The 20,593-nt window shown below is 37.8% G+C and overlaps 1 protein-coding gene and 1 long non-coding RNA gene across 8 annotated transcripts in view; one reads left to right on the top strand and one right to left on the bottom strand.

Moving 5' to 3' along the window:
- The first annotated feature begins 26 nt into the window (after positions 1–26).
- LOC125618264 lies at positions 27–10,395 on the top strand. The gene is made up of 2 exons (XR_007349516.1): positions 27–160; positions 10,136–10,395. It is a non-coding gene; the product is annotated as an uncharacterized LOC125618264 (long non-coding RNA).
- Positions 6,125–20,593, bottom strand: part of Col4a3 (collagen type IV alpha 3 chain) — a 135,255-nt gene continuing 120,786 nt past the window's right edge. For 2 of the 7 annotated variants that reach the window (XM_048808633.1, XM_048808638.1), the window contains 11 exons: positions 20,152–20,337; positions 19,537–19,667; positions 16,338–16,410; positions 15,432–15,503; positions 15,216–15,341; positions 14,304–14,402; positions 11,927–12,139; positions 11,124–11,301; positions 10,894–11,008; positions 9,690–9,862; positions 6,125–9,071 (listed from right to left, as the gene is read on the bottom strand). In XM_048808633.1, coding sequence (XP_048664590.1) covers positions 8,987–9,071; positions 9,690–9,862; positions 10,894–11,008; positions 11,124–11,301; positions 11,927–12,139; positions 14,304–14,402; positions 15,216–15,341; positions 15,432–15,503; positions 16,338–16,410; positions 19,537–19,667; positions 20,152–20,337 — 1,451 coding nt within the window. In that variant the 3' untranslated portion in view covers positions 6,125–8,986. Of the gene's footprint in view, positions 9,072–9,689; positions 9,953–10,893; positions 11,009–11,123; positions 11,302–11,926; positions 12,463–12,538; positions 13,782–14,303; positions 14,424–14,477; positions 14,596–15,215; positions 15,342–15,431; positions 15,504–16,337; positions 16,411–19,536; positions 19,668–20,151; positions 20,338–20,593 lie in introns of those variants that run through there. The other 5 variants (XM_048808634.1, XR_007349515.1, XM_048808636.1 and 2 more) reach the window with 5 other exon arrangements.

Here is a 20,593-nt window from a genome sequence, read left to right as displayed (position 1 = left end):
CTGGCCCCTTTCAGGAGCCGTAGAGGAAGCAGGTTTCTGGTCATGTGATGCGGGAAAGGGCGGGCGTACAGCTCACGCACAGGAGTGGGGACCTGCAGGACAGCGATAGAGAGACATCTTTGTTGTGGGCAAAATACGCCGACCTCAAGTAAAGTTGGAGGTACTTAAATTTGATCCACGGTTAGCGCTAATTAGCGTGCGTGATCTTAGTTTACAAGGTAAACCTTTGGAATCCGGTTAAGATAACAGCTTTTCAGACCACCTGCGTCAAAATGTCTTTGGTGCGAAGCCCAAGAGTTTGCATATTTAAACAACTCTGGGAATGATTCTTAAGCACTTTGGTTTTGATTACTCTCTAAGCCCTCCAGCGAAGGACCCTGGGAAGGGGGAAGTTCAGTTAGGTCTCATGGTGGTTCGCAGCATTGTTTAGCTTCCTGGGAGCTCTCTCCCACCTAATTTCTAACACTTCCTTCTGGAACTTTGGGGTCCAGAGCTGCATACCGAGAATGGTGCTCACTAACCTAAGGACAAAGTGACGCCAAGCCAAGAAACACTGTGTAGGCCTCGATAGTGAAGAACGGGACGGTCCTCCGCATTTATGGCTGTTTATCTTTGGATTTAACCAACCTTAGATGGAAAACATGTATATCTGCATTAAACATGTACAGACTCCCCACGGCCTTGTAAGTCTGCCTAAACAGTAGACTTTGACAACTGTTTACATCGTATTAGGTATTATACATAGTCTAATACTTATTTAAAGTATATGGAAGGATGCGGGTAGGTTATATGCAAAAGCTATACCATTTTATAAAGGACTGGACCATCTACGGATTTATCTATCTGTGGGGGTTGTGGAACCAAGTCCCTCATCCTTGCCCTGAAATTACCGTGGGAATACTGTTTACACATGAGTGATGTACTTTTCTAGAATCAGAGAGGTTACCAGTCTTTAAAATAATTTGGGAAGCTTTCCAAATTGTGTTCTTGGGCCCCATCTTAATATTGGTATAAGGAAGGTTAAATTTCCTCTTTGCGTCTCAGCTGGGCCTAATAATCAAATTGACAAAAAACAGATAAGAGAAAGAAAGCATACAGATTTTGTTTAGTAATTTTTACTGGAGTTGTCACTAGAAAAATGAAAACCCAAGGAAGCAGTTATGGTCCAAATCTTATATACTGGGTCAAACAAAGAATAGTAAATTGTGAAAATGTGAGAAGACAAAAAGAGTGTGGGCCAGGGCAGCTGACTGTGGAGAACTGACTGGGCAGATAACAGCTAGTTTAACAAGGTTGGTTTGTACTCATTTTCTCAGCCTTGACGCCCTGACTCTGACGATAAAGATGTCTTCCCAGTACAAGGAAGTCACCCTTCATGTGGGAGTTTTATCTCTTGGTTTCAGGAAGAGAGAAGAAGGCCAGAGTGCTTGTTTGCATCTGCTGTTTTCTCAAGTGCCTTTGACTCAAAATAATCTTTATGCCAAAATGTTATATTCTGCTACCCTGTAGTGGCAAACCATTTTTTTTTTTTAAAGAATAGATTCAATAATAATGATGAGTCAGTCCAAGTCAGCATCTTGGGGGAAGGTAGAGAAGCTGGGCAAACTGTGATCAAAACCTTAAATGAGAGTCCTACTACTTCCATTAACTTTTCCACTTCTTCAATACTTACAGTTTGGTTTTTGCTCCTGCTTCCCCGCAAAGAAAAAATGTTTTTGAATAACTTTCAAATGAAGATTGTGATAGAGTTATAAAACCTAGTGTCTTCTCCCATAACACTGATCATTGTTTATCTTCTGACATAATACGATTCTGCTAAATTAAATGAGAGTGTTGTAAAATGTCAAAGTACCTAACACTTTCTGGTAGTAGATTCTCTTAAGGATGGGTGGAGGGTTGCATTTTCTCTCCTGTGCTTAGAAACTGTACACTCTCTTTTTGTGTGATACAGCTTCATGTTGGGTCTTTCTTCTCTTCCCTCATTAATGTGGATATTTCTGTTTATGATTTATTCCATCATTGACTGTCTTTGCAACCTCATAGTATATAAATCTAAATTAGTACATCCATTTCATCTCATCCTGATGCCTTAGTGTTTACTGAAGCTTTGTTCTCAACAGGGTTTCAAACTAAATGTTTTTCCCTCTTCTCCATCCAGATACTTTTTCAATTCCTTTTTCCCCCTCATCATGGCAAGATTTATTTTTCTAGTCAATAAAGTTCAAAATACTGAAGTTATCTTTTACTGTCTCCTAAGTTAGTTATGACAATTAATTTGTAGTGTCAACTTCATTGGATTAAAGAATACCCAGATAACTGGCATAACGTTCCAGGTATGCCTCTGAGGGCATAAGGACTGAATAAACAAGATCACCCTCACCCAATATAATGGGTACTCCCCACCCTACTGAAGGCTGGAATAGTAGAACACCCCTGCTCCCCATCCCTATCTCTCTCTCACACACACACACACAAACACACACACACACACACACAAAGCTGGGATACCCATCTTCACTAGCCCTGGAACATTGGAATTCTGGATTCTCTGGTCTTTGTACTTCAGGACTTATACCAGTAGACCCCAGTTTCTCAGGCCTTTGTCCTTGGACTGAGCATTCCACACATCAGCAACCCTGGTTCTCAGACTTTTGGACTTGGACTCAACCACGGTTGTCTTGCAGATGGGACTTCTAGTCCTCCAAATCACATAAGCCATTTCCCACAATGAGTTTCTTCTCATCTATCTATCTATCTATCTATCTATCTAATCTGTCTGCCTGTTTCCACCCTATTGGTCTTGTTTTTCTGAAGAATCTTGTCTAATACCTAACCCATGCTTTAGATCATTCTCTCTTCAATGCCAATTATCTGCTTTATCTGTTCTTACTGGTAGGCCATTAACCATCATCTAGGTTTTTACTCTTTTTACTAGCCTACACATCTTCAGTCTTTTTCTAATTCTACCTAGACATCGAGTCAACAAGGAACCTAGTTTTATAAATTGTGACATCTCATATTTGAAGTCCCAGTTTGAAAGAAATTTTTGATTTATAGTTGTATACAAGTTCAAAAGTCTATTAACAGTAATCCAGTAATTTTTAAAAAACTTGAAAGTATGAGATAGCCTGACAAGCACCGTATATATAAAGTCCTCAACTTATGATAGTTCAGTTTATGATTTTTTTTAGCTTTATGATGGTATGAAAGCAAAATGCATTCAGTAATAAACCATTCCTTGAATTTCAGAGTTTGATCTTTTCCAGGCTAGCAATTAGAAAATATCTTTCTGGTTTGTGCTTGCAGTAGATTCGGCAATAAACCACATGAGATTTCCAATACTTATTATAAAATAGGCTTTGTTTTAGATGATTTTGCTCAAGTATAGGCTAATGCAAGTGTTCTGAGCATATTAGACAGGCTAGGTTAAGCTATCATGTTTACTAGGTTGGATGCATTAAATGCATTTTCGATTTAATGGTATTTTCAACTTCCTGTAGGTTTATCAGGACATAACCCCATCATAAATTGAGGAGCATATACTACATATTGGACCTTCCAGATTATTAATTCCAGATTATATAATAATTCCACTCATTTTCTCAAAATCTTCACCAAATCTTCAGTACCAATCAATGAATTAAAGTTCAACCTGGTATTCTAAGCCCTATCTAACGTCGTAGACTTACTCTATTGTGCCTCTCTATTTACATGTGTGCAGATATTATATTGTTCTTAACCACTATTATTCCCTGAGATTGTTTCATTATTTCATAACCATTTATTGCTATCCATTCTCTTCCTGCCACTTGGAATGCCAACTGACTTCTGATTATCTTCTGCTTCTTAGAATCCTAACATCCCTTAAAGGATTACCTAAAGTGTCCCCTTTTTTAGGAATTATTTGCTGCAGTTTCCACCTCCTGAATCACTATTTGTCGTCTCTTCTAGCACTTACATATTCTGCCCAGTATTATAATTGTCCATGGATATGTCTTTGTTTTCTCTTACCATAAAATAGAAACATATTGAGCATGTTGTAGATCTCAGATATAAAGTAATGAGACATATTTCCTTGTTCAGCTCATAAATTGGAATTGAAGATAATTCCAAAGCAGTAGTTCTAAAAAGAGTTGGAGCAATGGCAACATGTTTATAAAAATCATAGAGTCAATAAAAGGGGAGGAAGGAACATATTTATCTGAATGTTTATATTTAGCCTGGTTATGAAAGATTAATTACTTCTTCCTCTGTGTTTGCTTATCTGTTAATTTCCAGTACCTATAGCACGAACCAGAGGAGGCACTTACTTTTAATGTTTTGAAAGTGCCCCGCTAATAGTTTGCTATTATAATAGTTTGCCATTAGAGATTGATCTGATTTTCCTTTCCAAACAGGCTTATACTAGAGAGAAAGATAATGTGCTTGATCACCAGGTTGATTCTACTTACCAGCCGTAAAAAGTGAGTTTATTAAAATGTTTTTATACATTTTTTAACCAAAGAATTTTCAAATCATATTTTTAGCTTACAACTGAGAGTATTTCTAAGATATTTATTTGTTCAACTATTTTTTTTGTCTTGTAAAAATTATTACCCAGGATCCCTTCATTCCATTTCATTCCTTGGTTGTATCTTTATTGTCATTTAATACAGCCTGAAAGTTCCTTTTTCTGAGATTTCAATTTTTTTTCCCAAATCTCTACATATGAAATTTTATGAATTGTTTTCCTGGATGAGGAGTATCCATTACCATTTATCAAAATGTATGACCCATAATTTCTATAATCTATATGCTTTTCAAAATTACTGGCTTATAAAATCCCTTAAAAGCTTCAATAGAAAAATGAGCAAAGATATGATTAAGGCTTTCACAGAAAATTTTTAATAAGCACTCACTCAATTAAAATGACATGTTTAGCCTTAGTGATAACATGGAAAATGTAAATTAAACAATATGCAAAGATGTAAAAGAACACTTTGAGGACAACTTCAGCAAGTTAGGAAGGCCCTAAGCAACTTAGTGACACCTTGTCTCAAAATAAAAAGGGCAGGAGAGTTGGGGATGTGGCTCAAGTGGTAGTGCACTCACCTGGCATGCGTGCAGCCCGTGTTCGATCCTCAGCACCACATACAAACAAAGATATTGTGTCCGCCGAAAACTAAAAAATAAATATTAAAATTCTCTCTCTCTCTCTCTAAATAATAATAATAATAATAATAATAATAATAATAAATAAAAAGGGCAGAAGGGCTGGGGATATAGTTCAGTATTAAAGCACCCCTGTGTTCAATCCCCAGTACAAAAAATAAATAAATTAAAAATAAAAGGGCTAACCTTTTTACAGAGCCTTTTTTTTACATCTACAAAAGACCTAACATTGTGGAGTAGAATGAATTGGACATAACTTTCCTGTGTTCGTATATGAATACATGACCAGTGTAATTCCACATCATGTACAACCTCAAGAATGTGAAATTATATTCCATGTATGTATAATATGTCAAAATGCACTCTTGTCACATATATCTAAAAAGAACATATAAAAATTAAAAATAAATAAATAAGCCACTAATATAAAAAGGGCTGACATTTAATTTTCTTTTTTTGCGATTTATACTGAGGGAATGATTGGACAAATGTAGAATGACATGATATGTCTATAATGAAACTAAGTCTCCATAAGTTGAGGATTATTGACTTATGTTGTATATCCACATGATGTACCATGATATAAATGATTAGTACTTATCTACTGATATAAAGATCTGTCCACAATGTATTAAGTTAAAAAAAAAAAATGAGGGTTGGGGATGTGGCTCAGTGGTAGAGCATTTGTCTAAGGCCTTGAGTTCAACCTTCAAAATTGGAAAAAAAAAAAAAAAAAACTACTAATAAAGCATGCTTCTAACTAATTTTTGTTTAAAAATTATATAGATAGGAAAAAATTCAGCAGGGGTGATGTACCTTAATTTGACAGTTATCTTGGGTTGGGGTGAGGATTAGATCATAATGGTCTTTATATTCTTCTTCATCATAATTTCTGTATTGCCTATTGTTTTCACAGAGCACATCTAATTTTACAATCTAAAATTATTTTTATTTTGAAAAAACAAATGCCAAATACAATTTTTTCAGTTTTATTCTAACAATACAATAAAATAATATTTTAGCTATAATTACAGAAATATTAGTACATTACAATATACTGTAATTTTGTCAGGATATAACAATATAAAATATTCAATATATTTTAAATATATTCCATTTGGTTATAGAGTAAATATTAAATTAAGTTTAGTAGCAGTTACATTTGATACATAGAAAAATCTTTGTAAGTTAGCAATAAAACTCGAATTTAGACATTTTAATACTTTTATAAATAAATTAATAATGTTTATCTTGTAGAAACAAAGAACTCTGAGAAATCGGTTGTTTTAGCACACTGTGAAATTCCAAAGTTGAAGCCCCAAATTTAAAAGAAATAAGTTACTTACATTTTATCTACAAAGTTAAATCTTCATAACTTTTTAAGCCACATCTAAATATTTGGAAAATAATTCATGAGCTGGATTTTAATGCTCACTCTTAGAATTATGACTGAACAACAGCTGTTTATGCAGCTTCCTTGGAATTTAAGGTTTTAGCATCACTTGTCTTCCTCAGAAGTCAAATACTGTTAAGAGGGCAAGAGGAGATAGAGCTTGCAATTGAGTGAGTGCCAAGCATTTGCCATTAGCACCAGTCAGGAGGTTTTAGGAGCAAAAGTAGATTGCCTTTGGGTCATCTGTGAATTTGGACTTTTAAAAGAGGCAACTATAGCCAGTGCCTTGAGTGTTTGCCTAGAGCAGCTTTTCTCAGTCTTTAGAGTACATCAGAATCATATGGAAGGCATGTGAAGACACAGATTTCTGGCCTATACCCACACAATTTCTGATTTCCCAAGTCTAGAATGGACCTAGGATTTGCATTTGTAACAAGTTCCCAGACAGTGCTGACATTGCCCATCCAGGGGCCACACGTTGAGAACTACTGGCCTATGTAGATCAGTGAGCCCTCTTCACCACCATGTACAGTTGAAACTGTAAGATATTTTTAGGGCAGGTTAAGTCTTAATAGTAAGTGAATCTAAGTACATACTCTGAATGACATCCTGCATGTCTCAGTTTGGGGGTAAAAATGGCTTGACAGCAAGCATATGAAAAATGAAGAATGTAAACTGTATCAGTACTCCAGAGTCACATTTTCCCTTACAAGGCAGTTGAGTCTGGAGCAATAGCCTGAATTTAAATTTTAGCACCACTGATTCCACCTTAGTGAATCAAGAAACATCTTCAAAACTGTCTCATGATGCCTGGTTCCTAAGACTTATCGAACTATGCTATCAGCACATACAAATGATTTTTTAAATGTTTTGTAGAGCAGTGCTTTTTTTGTGTTGTTCAGACCTTAGCTTCTATGGGGTCTAAAAGAAGCTGGAGGTCCTAGGCTTTCCCTGGGCAGGGATCTTATCTTCAAAACTTTACTCAGGCCTTCTGAGTTATAATAATGAAATGTAAAAGCAACAATAAAAGAAGAATAAAAGGTGGGAGAACAACTCATGTATATGAGATTTTTGTTTGGTTGGTTGGTTTGGTGCTGGGTTTGAATGCTGAGCATACACTTGACCTCTGAGCTACATCCCCAGTCCCCGTATAAGATTCTTAAGAGAAGCAATAATTTACCTTTTTCTGAGATATAGATCAGAAACAGTCCCTCCCCCCTTTTTTCTCTCCCTCTTTTCCTCTTCTCTTTCTCTAATTTAGTTTAGTGCCTGGAACATAGCTTGGTGCTGATTACAATGCCTTTTAGTTGAACTGAGGAAGCCTGGGAATGTATCAACACACCAAAACAAGTCTTAAGACATACAGCTACCAAATTATACAATTTATACATTAAGGTTTTTACACAATGGTCTCTCTCAATATGGTTTGTAAGAATGTATAACATAAAAAAACTTTTTTGTTGTTTATAAAGAAAGGATTAGAAAAGTAAAGGAATAAATCTAAAAAAACAAATAATGGAATATTTAGAGCAAAAATATTGAGCATGATAAACCAACAAATGCCATAACCTTTCATGAACTATTGAACTATCAAACCCAATTATATATGTGCCAGCATTTATAGGGATGGGGATAAAGTGCACATCTAATAAGTAGTATCCTCATTATTTTTGTGGGTACACTAAACAAGAGAAGTTAAAAGTTGACACATTTGAGGGTAAATGTAGCTATGTCCTATTAAAGTTAATTCACTAAGTGTGAACATCTTATCTACTTTGAATACAGGCAGCCTATATTGACAGATGAATTCAATGAATAAACAAATCTTCAAAGAAATATAAAATAAGACCAAGGCTGTTATGATTCCATTCAGGGAAATCCTCTTTGGCCTTAGTTTGGGGTATATTTGAAAGGGTCCTGGAAAAGTCATGAACTTCATCAGTTTAAGCCTGTGTTCCCTCAGGCCATAGGCTGCTCCACAGGTCGGAAAGTCCAGTTCTGTTCATGATGCTCCATTGTTCCACGTGACCCTCTCTCCTTCTCCTCTTGTTTCAGGAAGGAGGTGGCAGGGCAATCTAAGACTGCATTAGCCTCCCTCAGCCTCAAAGACTGGAAGAGGAGAGAACAAATATCTCTTTTCTTGAGCATTCCAGCTCTATACACCCACCACTTAGATAGCGGTCTGGGATGGAATGCCATTTCATTGATAATTTGTGACAGGTTGTTGCCTTACCAGAGGAAACTTTGAAACAATACAATTTTAGAGACCAGGATCACAGAACTAACTTTGTTGTGTGGAGAAACAAATAGAAACTGTACTACTTAGCCTTCATAAACTGATATTGTTTGGTGAGAGAAAAATCCTAAATAAATTTCTGTTCCAAGTCATTACTTTGTTATATGGGAGAAAAAAAACCCAGCAGTTCCATTTCTTTTACTTCTTCAGTGTCCTTTCTTCATGCACACCTGACAGCGGCTTATTATTTTTTCTAACTCTCCAGCTTTCACAGTTGATGGAATAGGTTTTCTGAAATAAAAACACAGCAGTGGCAACAAAAAAACCTCATATAAATTATAGTAAAAAAGGGAATATTTGCTGGATATGAATTTTATTAATATACCTATTCTAAATTTATTACAAGAACATTTTTTATAGAAGAGGTAAATTTCTGGAAAGATATACATAGACACACACACATACATATATATCAGCTTTTTATAATTTAAGTTGTATTTCAGCAGCACTCAGGAAACATTGGCCTTGATGCAAATTTACAAGATAATCTTTTTTTTTTTCTGATAAAAACTGTTCCCACCCCTTAAATAATCTGTATTATTCACAAGTCTTCTAATACAGTACAGCAGATCATTTAGTGGCTTTATTTGTTAATTTATTATATATTCATATATAAATACTATGTTGAGTGATAGTAAAAATCCCATATTTGTCTGTAGTTCAAAACTGTAGTGACTTGTTAACTTCAAAACACTTATAAACTAGGGGAGTGCCAAGATAAACAGGTTTTATATTGGCATGGAGTGGGGAATTAAATGTGAGAACATCAATACATAGGTAAAGAAAAGCTAATGGAACAACTTTGGAGTTCTGCAATTGAGTTGATGAAGCTTAATGTTGAATAGTTACCTGAACATTCTTTCTGGGTTTAACGAAGCCAACCAGAAACTGTAGGAATTTGAATAGTAGTTGCACGTTCCTCTTCCATGACATTCTATAAATGGACTGGCTCGGAATTCCTCCAAGCAGGAGCCAGGGGATGCCAGCGCTTGCCCAGCGCCCTCAGAACCTGCGCTTGTGAACTATCACAATAAAATCTGAATAAAATCTCTGTCCATTGATGTTCAAATGTTCAGTTCTCTACTTTTTTGGAGGGTGGGGATTAATATAAACTGCAGGGAAACGAACCATAGAAAGTGGATTAAACCTCTTGTACTTCTTTATCCAGATTTGCTAGTATTCTAGCCATGTTTCAGGTTGTGATATAGTCATCAGAAAGAAGGAAAAGCTGTTTCTTCTTCCTGGAACACTCCTTCCCTATGTCTGATGGCCTTTTTTTTTTTTTGTTCTTCCAGCATCTGCATACAGGTGACCTCAGGAAGGCTATCCTTGACCTCATCTGACCTCTGACATTACCTTGCCGGATTTCCTCCATAGTACCTGTTGTCAACTGGACTTCTGCTGCCATTATTGGGATTTTGTCTGTTTGCCTATTGCCTGTCTTCATCACCAGGATATAAGCTTTGTGAGAGCAGAAACTTTGGCTCCTGATATTTCTAGCGCCTAGAATAGTCATGGCACATGGTAGTGTTCAATAAAAATTTTTTTGAATTAATGAGTGAATGAATAGATGACTGTGAGCAAAGACGGGGGAGAACATGTCATGAACAATTACAGATTATTAATGGGCAAAGCGATCATAGTCATGGGACCCTGAGGAAATTACTTCATTCTTATTTGTGAACTGTAGATGATACAAACTACCTTTCAGGGTTATCATTAGGATTTTAGAGGATATATATAGGAACTGTCACACATATACACAAATAGACAAAAAGATAGTCCCTAACAATACAGGGTAGTTGCTATTAATCTAAATATTGTGTCTCGAGAAGTCTATTTTTTTCAACACTTCTTTACTCAGCACAGGTAACACTGTTTTGTTTTTAAAGAGTATATTTGCAAACTGTCAAATATCTGTGGCATCTTGCACACAGTTTCAGGCAGTGTCCATTGTGGAGACTGTATGTATTTCACCCACGTATTTCACCCAGTACAATGTAACATTCTGCAGGGAATCTTTACTTAGTTTTGCTATTCCTTTTCTCCTTACCATGATAAAAGAAAATCCTTTCCAGAGGGAAACCCAGCCATGGGGACATGGGGGTATGGTGGTGGTTTGGCTGTGAACAGCTATGGTCATCGCAGGACCTTCACAGACGGTGCATCTGTAACACGAAATCAACATTGTGCTGGCATTGCCGCTTTCTGCAATGTTTCATTCCATTACAAGCAATGCAATTCATTTAGTCCCATTGCCAAATTAAGGGACTGGATTTTTACCTGCTAATAAAAGTCTCCAGGGCTCTTCCAGTAATTGGAGCCATGTCCATTGGCATCAGAGCTGGTGTTGACAGCCAGTATGAATAATCATTCCGAGATGCAAAATTACATACTTCATCGACATTACAGAATAAGAATGGCATGGTGGTAAATCGCTGCAGGCAGCTCCCAAGAGTCCCTAATACAATATGGAACTGCGTATCAGTTAAGATTATTCTATTAAATTAAGATTATTCTATTAAAACAGAGAGGCAGCCTGATCAAAGACAACACAAGCTAGTTATTTGTAAAATGTCATATTGATAAGTTTTAGTCATGATGGAAATAAAAACCCAGCAGGCAAACAAATCCTTCTATTCCCATCCTTAATACTTCCTATGGTCCCTTCTTATCAGTCTAGAACTTGTGGGCTGGTGTAGTTTGGTTAAAGCAATGTCTTTGCTTCAAATAGTTTTAGTTACTCAGAACAACTAATAGTCACATAAAATTTTCTTAGAAAATATCATTTGGGGATTAAAAAGAAGACAGATATAACCAATTAGAACAAATTAAAAATAATAATAATAAGAAGAAGACAGGTGTTTTAAGTGAAAATGTTTTTAATTGAACCTGACAGGTTTGACTCCTTCTAGCATTTTACATACCAGAATGCAACTTAGACTCCAAGCCAGTTGCTCTCTTTAAAATGTACTGGAAGACACTTGAGGTTGTTTTTACTTATCTTCAGAGGAAGCACCCCAAACTAAAAAGTTTGCAATCTGCATATGGAGCAAAACAACTGGAAACTCTGACCAGAACATTACCAAGGTCTTGTCCATGGGCTTGCTCATTTCCTTGTACAAAGAGAAGAGAAAACCCACTGTAGAGTGGCTCTGTCCCTTCTGGACATGCAGGGATCACTGTTGCTTGACTGTGACGGGTGAAGACAAAGCCCCTCCTTCTTGTCTCCGTTGCAAGCAAGCCAATGTCTCCAGGTTTTCCCTTCAAACCCGGTAACCCATCTGATCCAGGCGGTCCTTTAAAAACCACATTATAAATGTTGCAACACAAAGAGAATCTCAGACTTGTTTTCTGAAGTACTAATTTAAATGCTTTTGTGTCTCTGTTAAGCTTCAAATATAGAAAGGAATCCTAGTTATAAAATGACCAAGCAATATCATTAAATGTTAACCAGTTAGTCACAAAGTCCTCTTATTTATTGATATTTGTGTGTGTTATCATGAGTTTTTTGAGATCAGGTCTTCTTTATCTCTGAATTCCCTTGTGATGCCTAGCACACAATGGCCTGTATGTGGAAGGTGTATGCACATCTTTTATGAACAAATATGTATGGGTCCTCCTACAATGTGAGGGAAAAGAAAGAAAATATCTATAATTAGAAAGTGTGTTCAAGTAGATACTAAGAAATTACTTAATGCTGTGGATAAATTCAATAAACAGTTATAGAAAATACTGAAATTTATTTTTAAAGGTGCAAAACTTCAATAAACTTTCTGATCCATTAGTAAGGCAAAAAATTCTCATGTATTACTTTAAAAATCCACAATTGCCACAGTTTTAATATAGGAGAGGCACACATTCTTTACTATCCCTAACCCCTACTCTCATTCACAAGGGGATATAATTAGTCCCAAGCAAAAACACCTTCCAATATCTGCATGGGAGTTGTAATGTGATTAGCTGAAGCAGGGCAGGAGATTAGCTTCTCTGCCAGTGCATGGTATCTAAGGCTATTCTGCACCTCCAAGTAAGGGGCCAAGTCTATCAGTTTATCAGTGTTATGAGGCATCCATAGCATTGGACTGTGTCTTCTTATAATAATTCTCACCATAATTTGTATTGTAGTACCGTTGTTCTTGCTGGTGCCCCATTCAGAAACCCTGCCTTTATCATTATAGTTTATAAATTAATAGAATTATTAATTAGGGCTTTGTTTTTTACCTCTTTGAAAACACACTGTGAGGAAAATGTAAAATTTAACAATACTGAGCACTTGTGAGAATACTAAATCAAAGGTAACTATGAAGTTAATATTAATAGCATAATATTTGAATTTTTAGGATTTAAGTTTCTAGTCTTTATTATATCTGGGCATATGTACATATAAATAAACTGGGAAATCACATGTAGAAGTTTTTCTTACTTTAACAAAGTCAGCAATCCTAAAAATATAAGATTGGGACATGTTGGTATTTTCCAAAGGGATACTTTGAAACTTTTACAGAAGGTAGATTTAGATCCAGGTTATCAACTGACATATATAGCTTCTATTCAGACATATTTAAGAGGCCCCTTTTCAGGACACACAAAAGAATTGTTGAGTGATGAAATGGTTTTGGTTAATGAAGAGATATTCAAAGGTGACATGATTGGACTGTAAGCTCTATAACCCAAGTAGTCCATCCTAGCTTGAATGGACTTGACTGGGCGATAACTGTGGGCAGGTGGGGTATGGAAGGAGGAGGTGGGTCTCTGGGGATTTGTCCTGGAAGGATGCATTTTCACTGTGGCTCTCTTCCTGAACTCTAACACTCTATCTTCTTCCCAGCTGGCATGAGCTGAGCAGCTTCCTCGGTTGCCACTCTTCCACCATGATGTTCCTCCTCATCTTGGGCCCAAAGCAATGGAGTTGACTGACTATGGTCTGAATCTCTGAAACTGTGAGCACAAAATAAACTTCCTCCTCCAAGTTGGTCACAATGCCTAAGGTTGACTGATGCAAGTGATATTCACAATGGTGTAGTTAAAAGATGACATTCCTAAATAAGAAAACTAAATTGCTCTACTGTTCATCTCAAGATAATATTTTCCTAACTTTATATTCATATAACACTGCTATAAGTAGTTATTAACTACCAACTCTTATAAGTAATTTAAAAATATTGGCCTTTCTAAAAATGGAACATCCACTAGAGCTTCATTAATTCTATCTGCCCTGAGTCTAAGTTGTACATCAGGCTGAAAGTTTAAAGTATATATGCCCAAGGTAAGAAAACTAGTGTGTTCCAGTAATTCTTAATTTCCCATCTTCTTCCATACAAGCTGTTGATCTTTGGTCTAATCTGAACAAAACAAACTGAAAGACCTAGATTACCCTTATACTCACATATTCAGACAAGACCCCCTTTTATACTGAATCAGCACGCTATCAACAAAGGAATCAACTGGGTATTTGTTTACCTTGCTCTCCTTTGTGGCCTTTGTGGCCTTTTTCTCCAGCTGGTCCAGGAATTCCTGGTTTTCCATCCTTTCCAGGTTTGCCTCTTGGTCCACAGGGTCCTAGGCAAAAAACAACAGTACCTTCATTTCATAATGTCAGGATAAAAGGTCAGGTGGTCAACCATCCCCATTAACCTGGGATTTCCTCAGTTTCAGCAGTGAATGTCCAGCATTCCAGGATGACCCTCCATCCTGGGCAAAGTGGAATGGTTGCTCATCCAACTTGTTACCTCTGCCTCCCTCACAAAAAACCCTAAAATGAATTATTAGTATATCAATATAGAAGTTTAAAATTGTGCTGCCATTTTGATTTATTCTATTCCAGAATTGACTATGCCCATGTATTGATCAAACTAATAGGAAATATCTCTCATCTCCCATGTGATTCACAAACATTTACAGCATGATAGTTCCTTTTGGAAGTCTATTATAATATGCAAAGTATATGTAAAGGGATTAGTTCAATTTCCAAACACAAATATTTTTAAAAGATTTTAAAGTCATTTTTCCTAACACTTTGCTGTACAAAGTGTTAGAAAAGTTTAAATCCATAGAACTTGGGTATATTTAGGCAGTCATTTCAAAATAGAGCTCCAAGGTTGACAGCTGTCAGAGGAGATAGACGTAATGCCTTCTTTATCTTAACAAAGAGGGCCCAAGTTTATACTATATACATCAGTTTCCAATAGATTCTAAGGATTTTTATTTGCTGGTCAAGGGTAATTGAACTCAGTCCTAAAACTGATTACAAAAAAGCCCACTACAATGTTTAAAGTTTTCTGTGAAGTTGTATCATTTGCCTCCAAAGTGCTTTACAGGTATCATGGTTCAATCATTTCCTAGAGATCCTAGTCACTGCTGCCAGGTCCACACCTGGGTTTCCTGGTGATCCCACTGGCCCAGGTTCTCCTTGCATCCCTGGTGGTCCAGGTGGGCCCGGTGGCCCTGGGCTTCCTGGAAGGGAGATGATCTTAAGTGTGCCAGGATCTCCACGGACACCTATTGATATAAAAGCAATAAGAAGAGGGCTTTGTGGATGAGTCACCCTTTTTTCATGGAGAGCAGTAAATTGTATGGAGATATATTTACCTGGTGGTCCTTTCGGCCCAATTGGCCCTGGAGGTCCAATTGATCCCTGAAATCCTGGATCACCCTTTTCTCCTTAAAAAAAAAAAAAAGAAGAAGAAGAAAAAGAATGATGCCATACAGGACAACTGATTTCCTGGTTCTAAGGATAAATTCTGGAAGTTATAATTAGAGTTTTATGGCACAATATGGTGATGGCCACAACTTAAATATGTTCCTTAAATATGTTCACATGGGTTTGGCATTCCATTTGTACATAATCAGTCATGTTCCTCATTCTATAAAATATATGCCCCAAAGTCGGCATTTAGAACTTGTATTTTAGTTGGGTGCTGTGTTGCACACCTATAATTTCAGATATTTGGGAGGATGAGGATGTAGCTCAGGGGTAAAGCACTTGCCTACCATGCATGAGGTCCTTGGCTCTATCCCCAGTACCAGTACTCCATTCAAACACACACACACACACACACACACACACACACACGACCCAGAAGAACAAGTGTATAAATCTGCATATAAAAATTTTCTTATTTTTCCAAGTCTTTGAGATTTTTCAACTTTTTGAAATTATGAAAATAATAAGCACATATGGTAAACAGCTAGAAAACAGTACTATTAATATTGATGAAGCTCCCCTTTGCTCATCCAGACACATATCAATACCCTAAAAGGTAACTTTAAACTTTATTTCTGTTTTAAGCTTTTCTATCATTTCCATCCTTAAATTATAGTTCTAATTTTTAAGTCCCTTGGGCTTGGGTGCCAGTGGAGTCTTTATGCATGCTAGGGTCCTAATTGTACTGATGCTCACTGTCTGTGGTGTTCACAGGAGTGCAACAAACATTTGTGTGCTCTAAATGTGAAAAATTGTATTTGTATATAAAGAGCAGTGCACAAAAACAGTACCTTTTATGCCTGGAAATCCACGGAACCCAGGATCACCTCTGAGCCCTGGAAGACCTGGGGTACCTGGTGCTCCCTATATTTCAAAAAGAAGGGAGCAAAACCACAGATAAATTTTAAAAATTATGATACTCATGGCATTTTTTTAAGCAAAAAGAATGTAACATTATGTTTGATGAGAATGAGTTAAAGTTGACAGACATATTTTACCATCCAGTCCAGTGTTTTACCTATCTATAACTCTGTCACCTAGACCTCTCCTTAGGACTGTTATTTTTTTAAAAAGAAATAAAAATTTCCTTTAAGTCCATGATCAAACATACTTTCTAATGTTATTGTATGTTTTTTTAGTATTGAATACAATTAGATATTTTATATCCTGATTGAGTTTGCTCAGGATGGGGGGATCTTTTAGGAAGAATAAGCACTAGACCACCAGAATGAGAATCAATATCTGCATTTGTAATGGTTGTAAAGATGATGGTGCTGTTGTTGGGCATCATTCTACTAGGCCATGGAGGTAGAAATTCCTCCTGGTGAGAGTGATAGGAGAAGGGAAGTGTCCAAAGATGGCAGTGGAACGGGAGAAAGCTCTTGACAGATACATTTGGCTGGGACACATGACCTAAGAGGGCAGCTCCCACCATATGAAGCCCCCACTATTGCTCCTGAGGCCATGAGATGCTCAAGTGAGGCCACACAAGGGGAGATGAGCAGGGCTTCTGAGCTATATGTCAAAGTGTATATTAAATCTACTCTCAAATTGTCCACAGGAATTGGACAGAATGCTATTGTTGAGAATAATGAGCTGAAAGTCATGAAATATGTAAAAAAATAACAAAACTTGCCTTTGAGCCAACTGTTGGTGGAGGAACAAGAGCAAAGAAAGGACAGTCCTATTGCTAAGAAGCCAAAGGGCCAAGAAGTGGTCCTATTGCTTGGATGAGGTAGTGCAAGGCTACAAGAGGAGGGAGAGGAAAGACAGCCATCTGTTCAAGGACTTTCTATCTTCAGATATCTGCTTATTATCTTGAGCCAGGGGAACTAAGGAGGGCCTGGTGCCAGGACAAGCCCTGGTGTAGGAGGGAACTGCTCTGTGCAAAGAGAGAACTGTTAGGGGTCAGTCAAGACACCCGTCAAGAAGAATTATCTTTCAATTGCAAATGTAGAAGCTTTTGGCCACGAAACCACTAGGGGATTGAAATGTGAGAACACTTTATAAACCAGTCTTTCTACCTCCCAGTGTCCCTGGAAGAACTTAGATGCCATCATAGGATCAGTGCTGACAATTTTCAAAGCATTAAGGAGAACATGAGAAGCACCTACAGACTGGAAAGAGATAGATACCTCATTTTTTCAAAATTAAAAGGTAGATTCTAGAACCTAAATACCAAGAGAACCGAAGAGAGTTTAACTTGATTCCTGACAATGGTCTTGCCAAAGTATCTCTAAATTTGCCACTGATGAGGATAGAGGAAGAGGCAATCGGAGTTAAAGCACTGAGGATCTGTTTTTTCCTATAAACTGTCAAAGCACCGGTATCTGTGTCATGTCTGTGTGTGGAAATGCTGCACAGGGCAACCAGGATGGATTTAAGGCTTGGTGAATGGCCAGATCAGAAGGCAGTTAACTAAGGGATTAATTCTAACTTGTAGAGAGGACTCCAGGCACACAGAGCTGCTCTGTCAATGCTTTTAGAATAAACAAATGATGTCTTGCTTCTTAGTCTAGAAAACTGGACCCCCGTGACTGACCTCTGCTTAGCCCTGCATCTCCTCCTGATGTGTCTCACCCCTACCACAGCCTCCAGTGACAGAGTTGTGTGCCCTGTCGCTCACACACACTCATCATCTCTGCTCTGAAAGCTCCTCCTCCAGGCTCCCACCTTTACTTATCTTGTTTTTCTGGATGACTGCTATGCATATTTTCAGACTCAGGCCAGGAGTAACGCTTCCCAAGCACCTTCCCTTCACAGGAGGGACGAAACACTCTCCCATGCTCCCTCAGCCTCCCTCATTCCTCTCAGCAAACTGTTTGTGTCTGTCTTCTTCACCTTATTGCAGGCTCCTCCGGGGCAGAGGACTGTGTGCATTTATTGTTCGATCAGCACAGGGTAGACGCTCTATAGATTGTCAAGCTACACTTCCTGTCCTACATGTTTCCAAGAGACATACATACACAAAGGAATCAGCATATTGAATATGTTACTAAGAGAACACTGGGGGAAGAGGCAGAGGGCATTGAGGGAGACGCCAAGTTGAAAGATTTGGGCTGGGAGCATGGGTAGGCCTAAATAAATAGGATGGCATCCCCAAAAGGTAAATGTAAAAGTCCTGCACATAAGTCACAAATATCAACAACACAAAGCGAGACATGGAGCAAATGTAGTAGCAGTTCATGAGGAAAAGGCACATAAGCTCAACTGACCATAAGTTCAATGAGTGACAACATGGTAATGGGCAGCCAAAAGGCCCATGCAAGATTTTGGGTTGGATTCCCAAGATAGTGGTGTTCAGGATGGTGAGATGCTTCCCTATTTTAGCCACCCATGGAGATATTCCTTCCAGAGGGCTTTCTTCCCAGGGACCACATTTTTTTAAAGGGAGATATTGACAAACTAGGGTGTACTCAGAATAGAGGCGAGGTTGATCAGCAGTTTGACTGATTTGAAAAATTCAAGTATTTATCTGTGTAGAAAATAATTGGGAAGAAATGGTAGCTATTTAGAAATGTTGGAAGTATGTGATGGGGAGATAATAAACAGGATAGCACAGATTGGTTGGAAAGCCTATTGTAGAGGGGAACATGATGTCATTTTGGATGATTTTAAACTGGGTGCTTTTGTCCACTGGAATTGTTCAGAGGTTAATTAAGCAAGGGTTAGGAATGCTGTAGAGGTGATTTCCAGAGAGACCAAAGTTTTAGAGGCTTTTTAGGGGCCAGATCTTCCTAACTCTTAGGATTCTTTGATTTTCTGAATCCTTGTTCTTAGGGGCACAGCACAGATGCATCACAAATGCTAAACTTGTGTTGCCTCCAGGTGCATCTGATCCTGGCAAATGGTTCACAAGAGTAAAATAATACTTTTGGATTAATAATGAGCAAATATAAATATTGACAATATGCACTCTACTTACAATATAACAACAGTCATAAGTCAATATTGCATTAGTAATAAGTCAAAAGAATTTTCCATACTCACCGGATGACCTGGTGGCCCTATATCACCTATAGATCCAGGTAGACCCTTTGGGCCAGGCTGGCCCATAAATCCTTTGTCACCTTTTATGCATTTTACATGACTCCCTGGAGGTCCGGGGGGACCTGGATCACCTAAATTCACAAAGAACCTGTCATTATTGCCAGTAAGAGATCCTAGAAAGTTCTATCAGAGATTTTTTTTCCAATAAAGTGCAAACCCTGAACCTTATCCTTGCAAACATCCTTTCCTCTGCTGTGTGTGATGGTACCGGGGTAAAGACAGAATAAGATAATGCCAGTAAAGCACCCAGTACAGTTAGGAATAGCTTCTCCGTACAGGCAGTCTATTATTGTGCCTGGGCCCTAGACCTGATCTGTAATAGAAGCTCAATAAATATAGGTGTCTCTTTCAGGATCATTGATTTGTACTTGCTAATCTTTCAAGCAGGCTGCCCTACCTCAGCACCATCACCAGTCTAACAGCTGTGAGAACCGTGGATCCAGGGAGAATGGAGGCCAGAGGCAAAAGGAAGCAATGAAGTCCCACAAAGAGGATGAGAACTTCAGATGTCAAATGTGACTTTCAATCTATCTAGCTTAAAAGTAAACCCTCTACCTGGATATCCTCTTGAACCTGGTGGACCTCGATTTCCTTTTTGGCCAGGGATGATGGTCCCAGGCCGACCTGGTGGCCCTGGGGGTCCTGTTATGCCCATGGGTCCTCGAGGCCCAAAATCTCCCATTGTTCCCTTCCTGCCAGGGAGGCCGGGCCAACCAGGGGCTCCCCTGTCTCCTTTGGCACCTGCAAACAAGAAGACATGGTAAGTTTCTGTTATGCTTCTGTAGCTGGACTTGCAGGTTTGGGTTATCTTCAGTAAGGTATATACTTCGTGTGAGAGTATCAGAGTCATTATATATATATATATATATATTTTTTTTTTTTAAATAGGCTGATAAATTAAATATGGGTCTACAGTTCTTCCTTCAACTGGCAGTTCGATCCTAGCAAATTTACTTCATATTAAAAGTCTCTGTCAGATTGTTTTAAAAGAGAAATT

This window comes from Marmota marmota, unplaced genomic scaffold (genome assembly GCF_001458135.2).
Source record: "Marmota marmota marmota unplaced genomic scaffold, marMar, whole genome shotgun sequence".
Lineage (NCBI taxonomy): Eukaryota > Metazoa > Chordata > Mammalia > Rodentia > Sciuridae > Marmota > Marmota marmota.
This window is presented reverse-complemented; position numbering and strand designations above follow the sequence as displayed.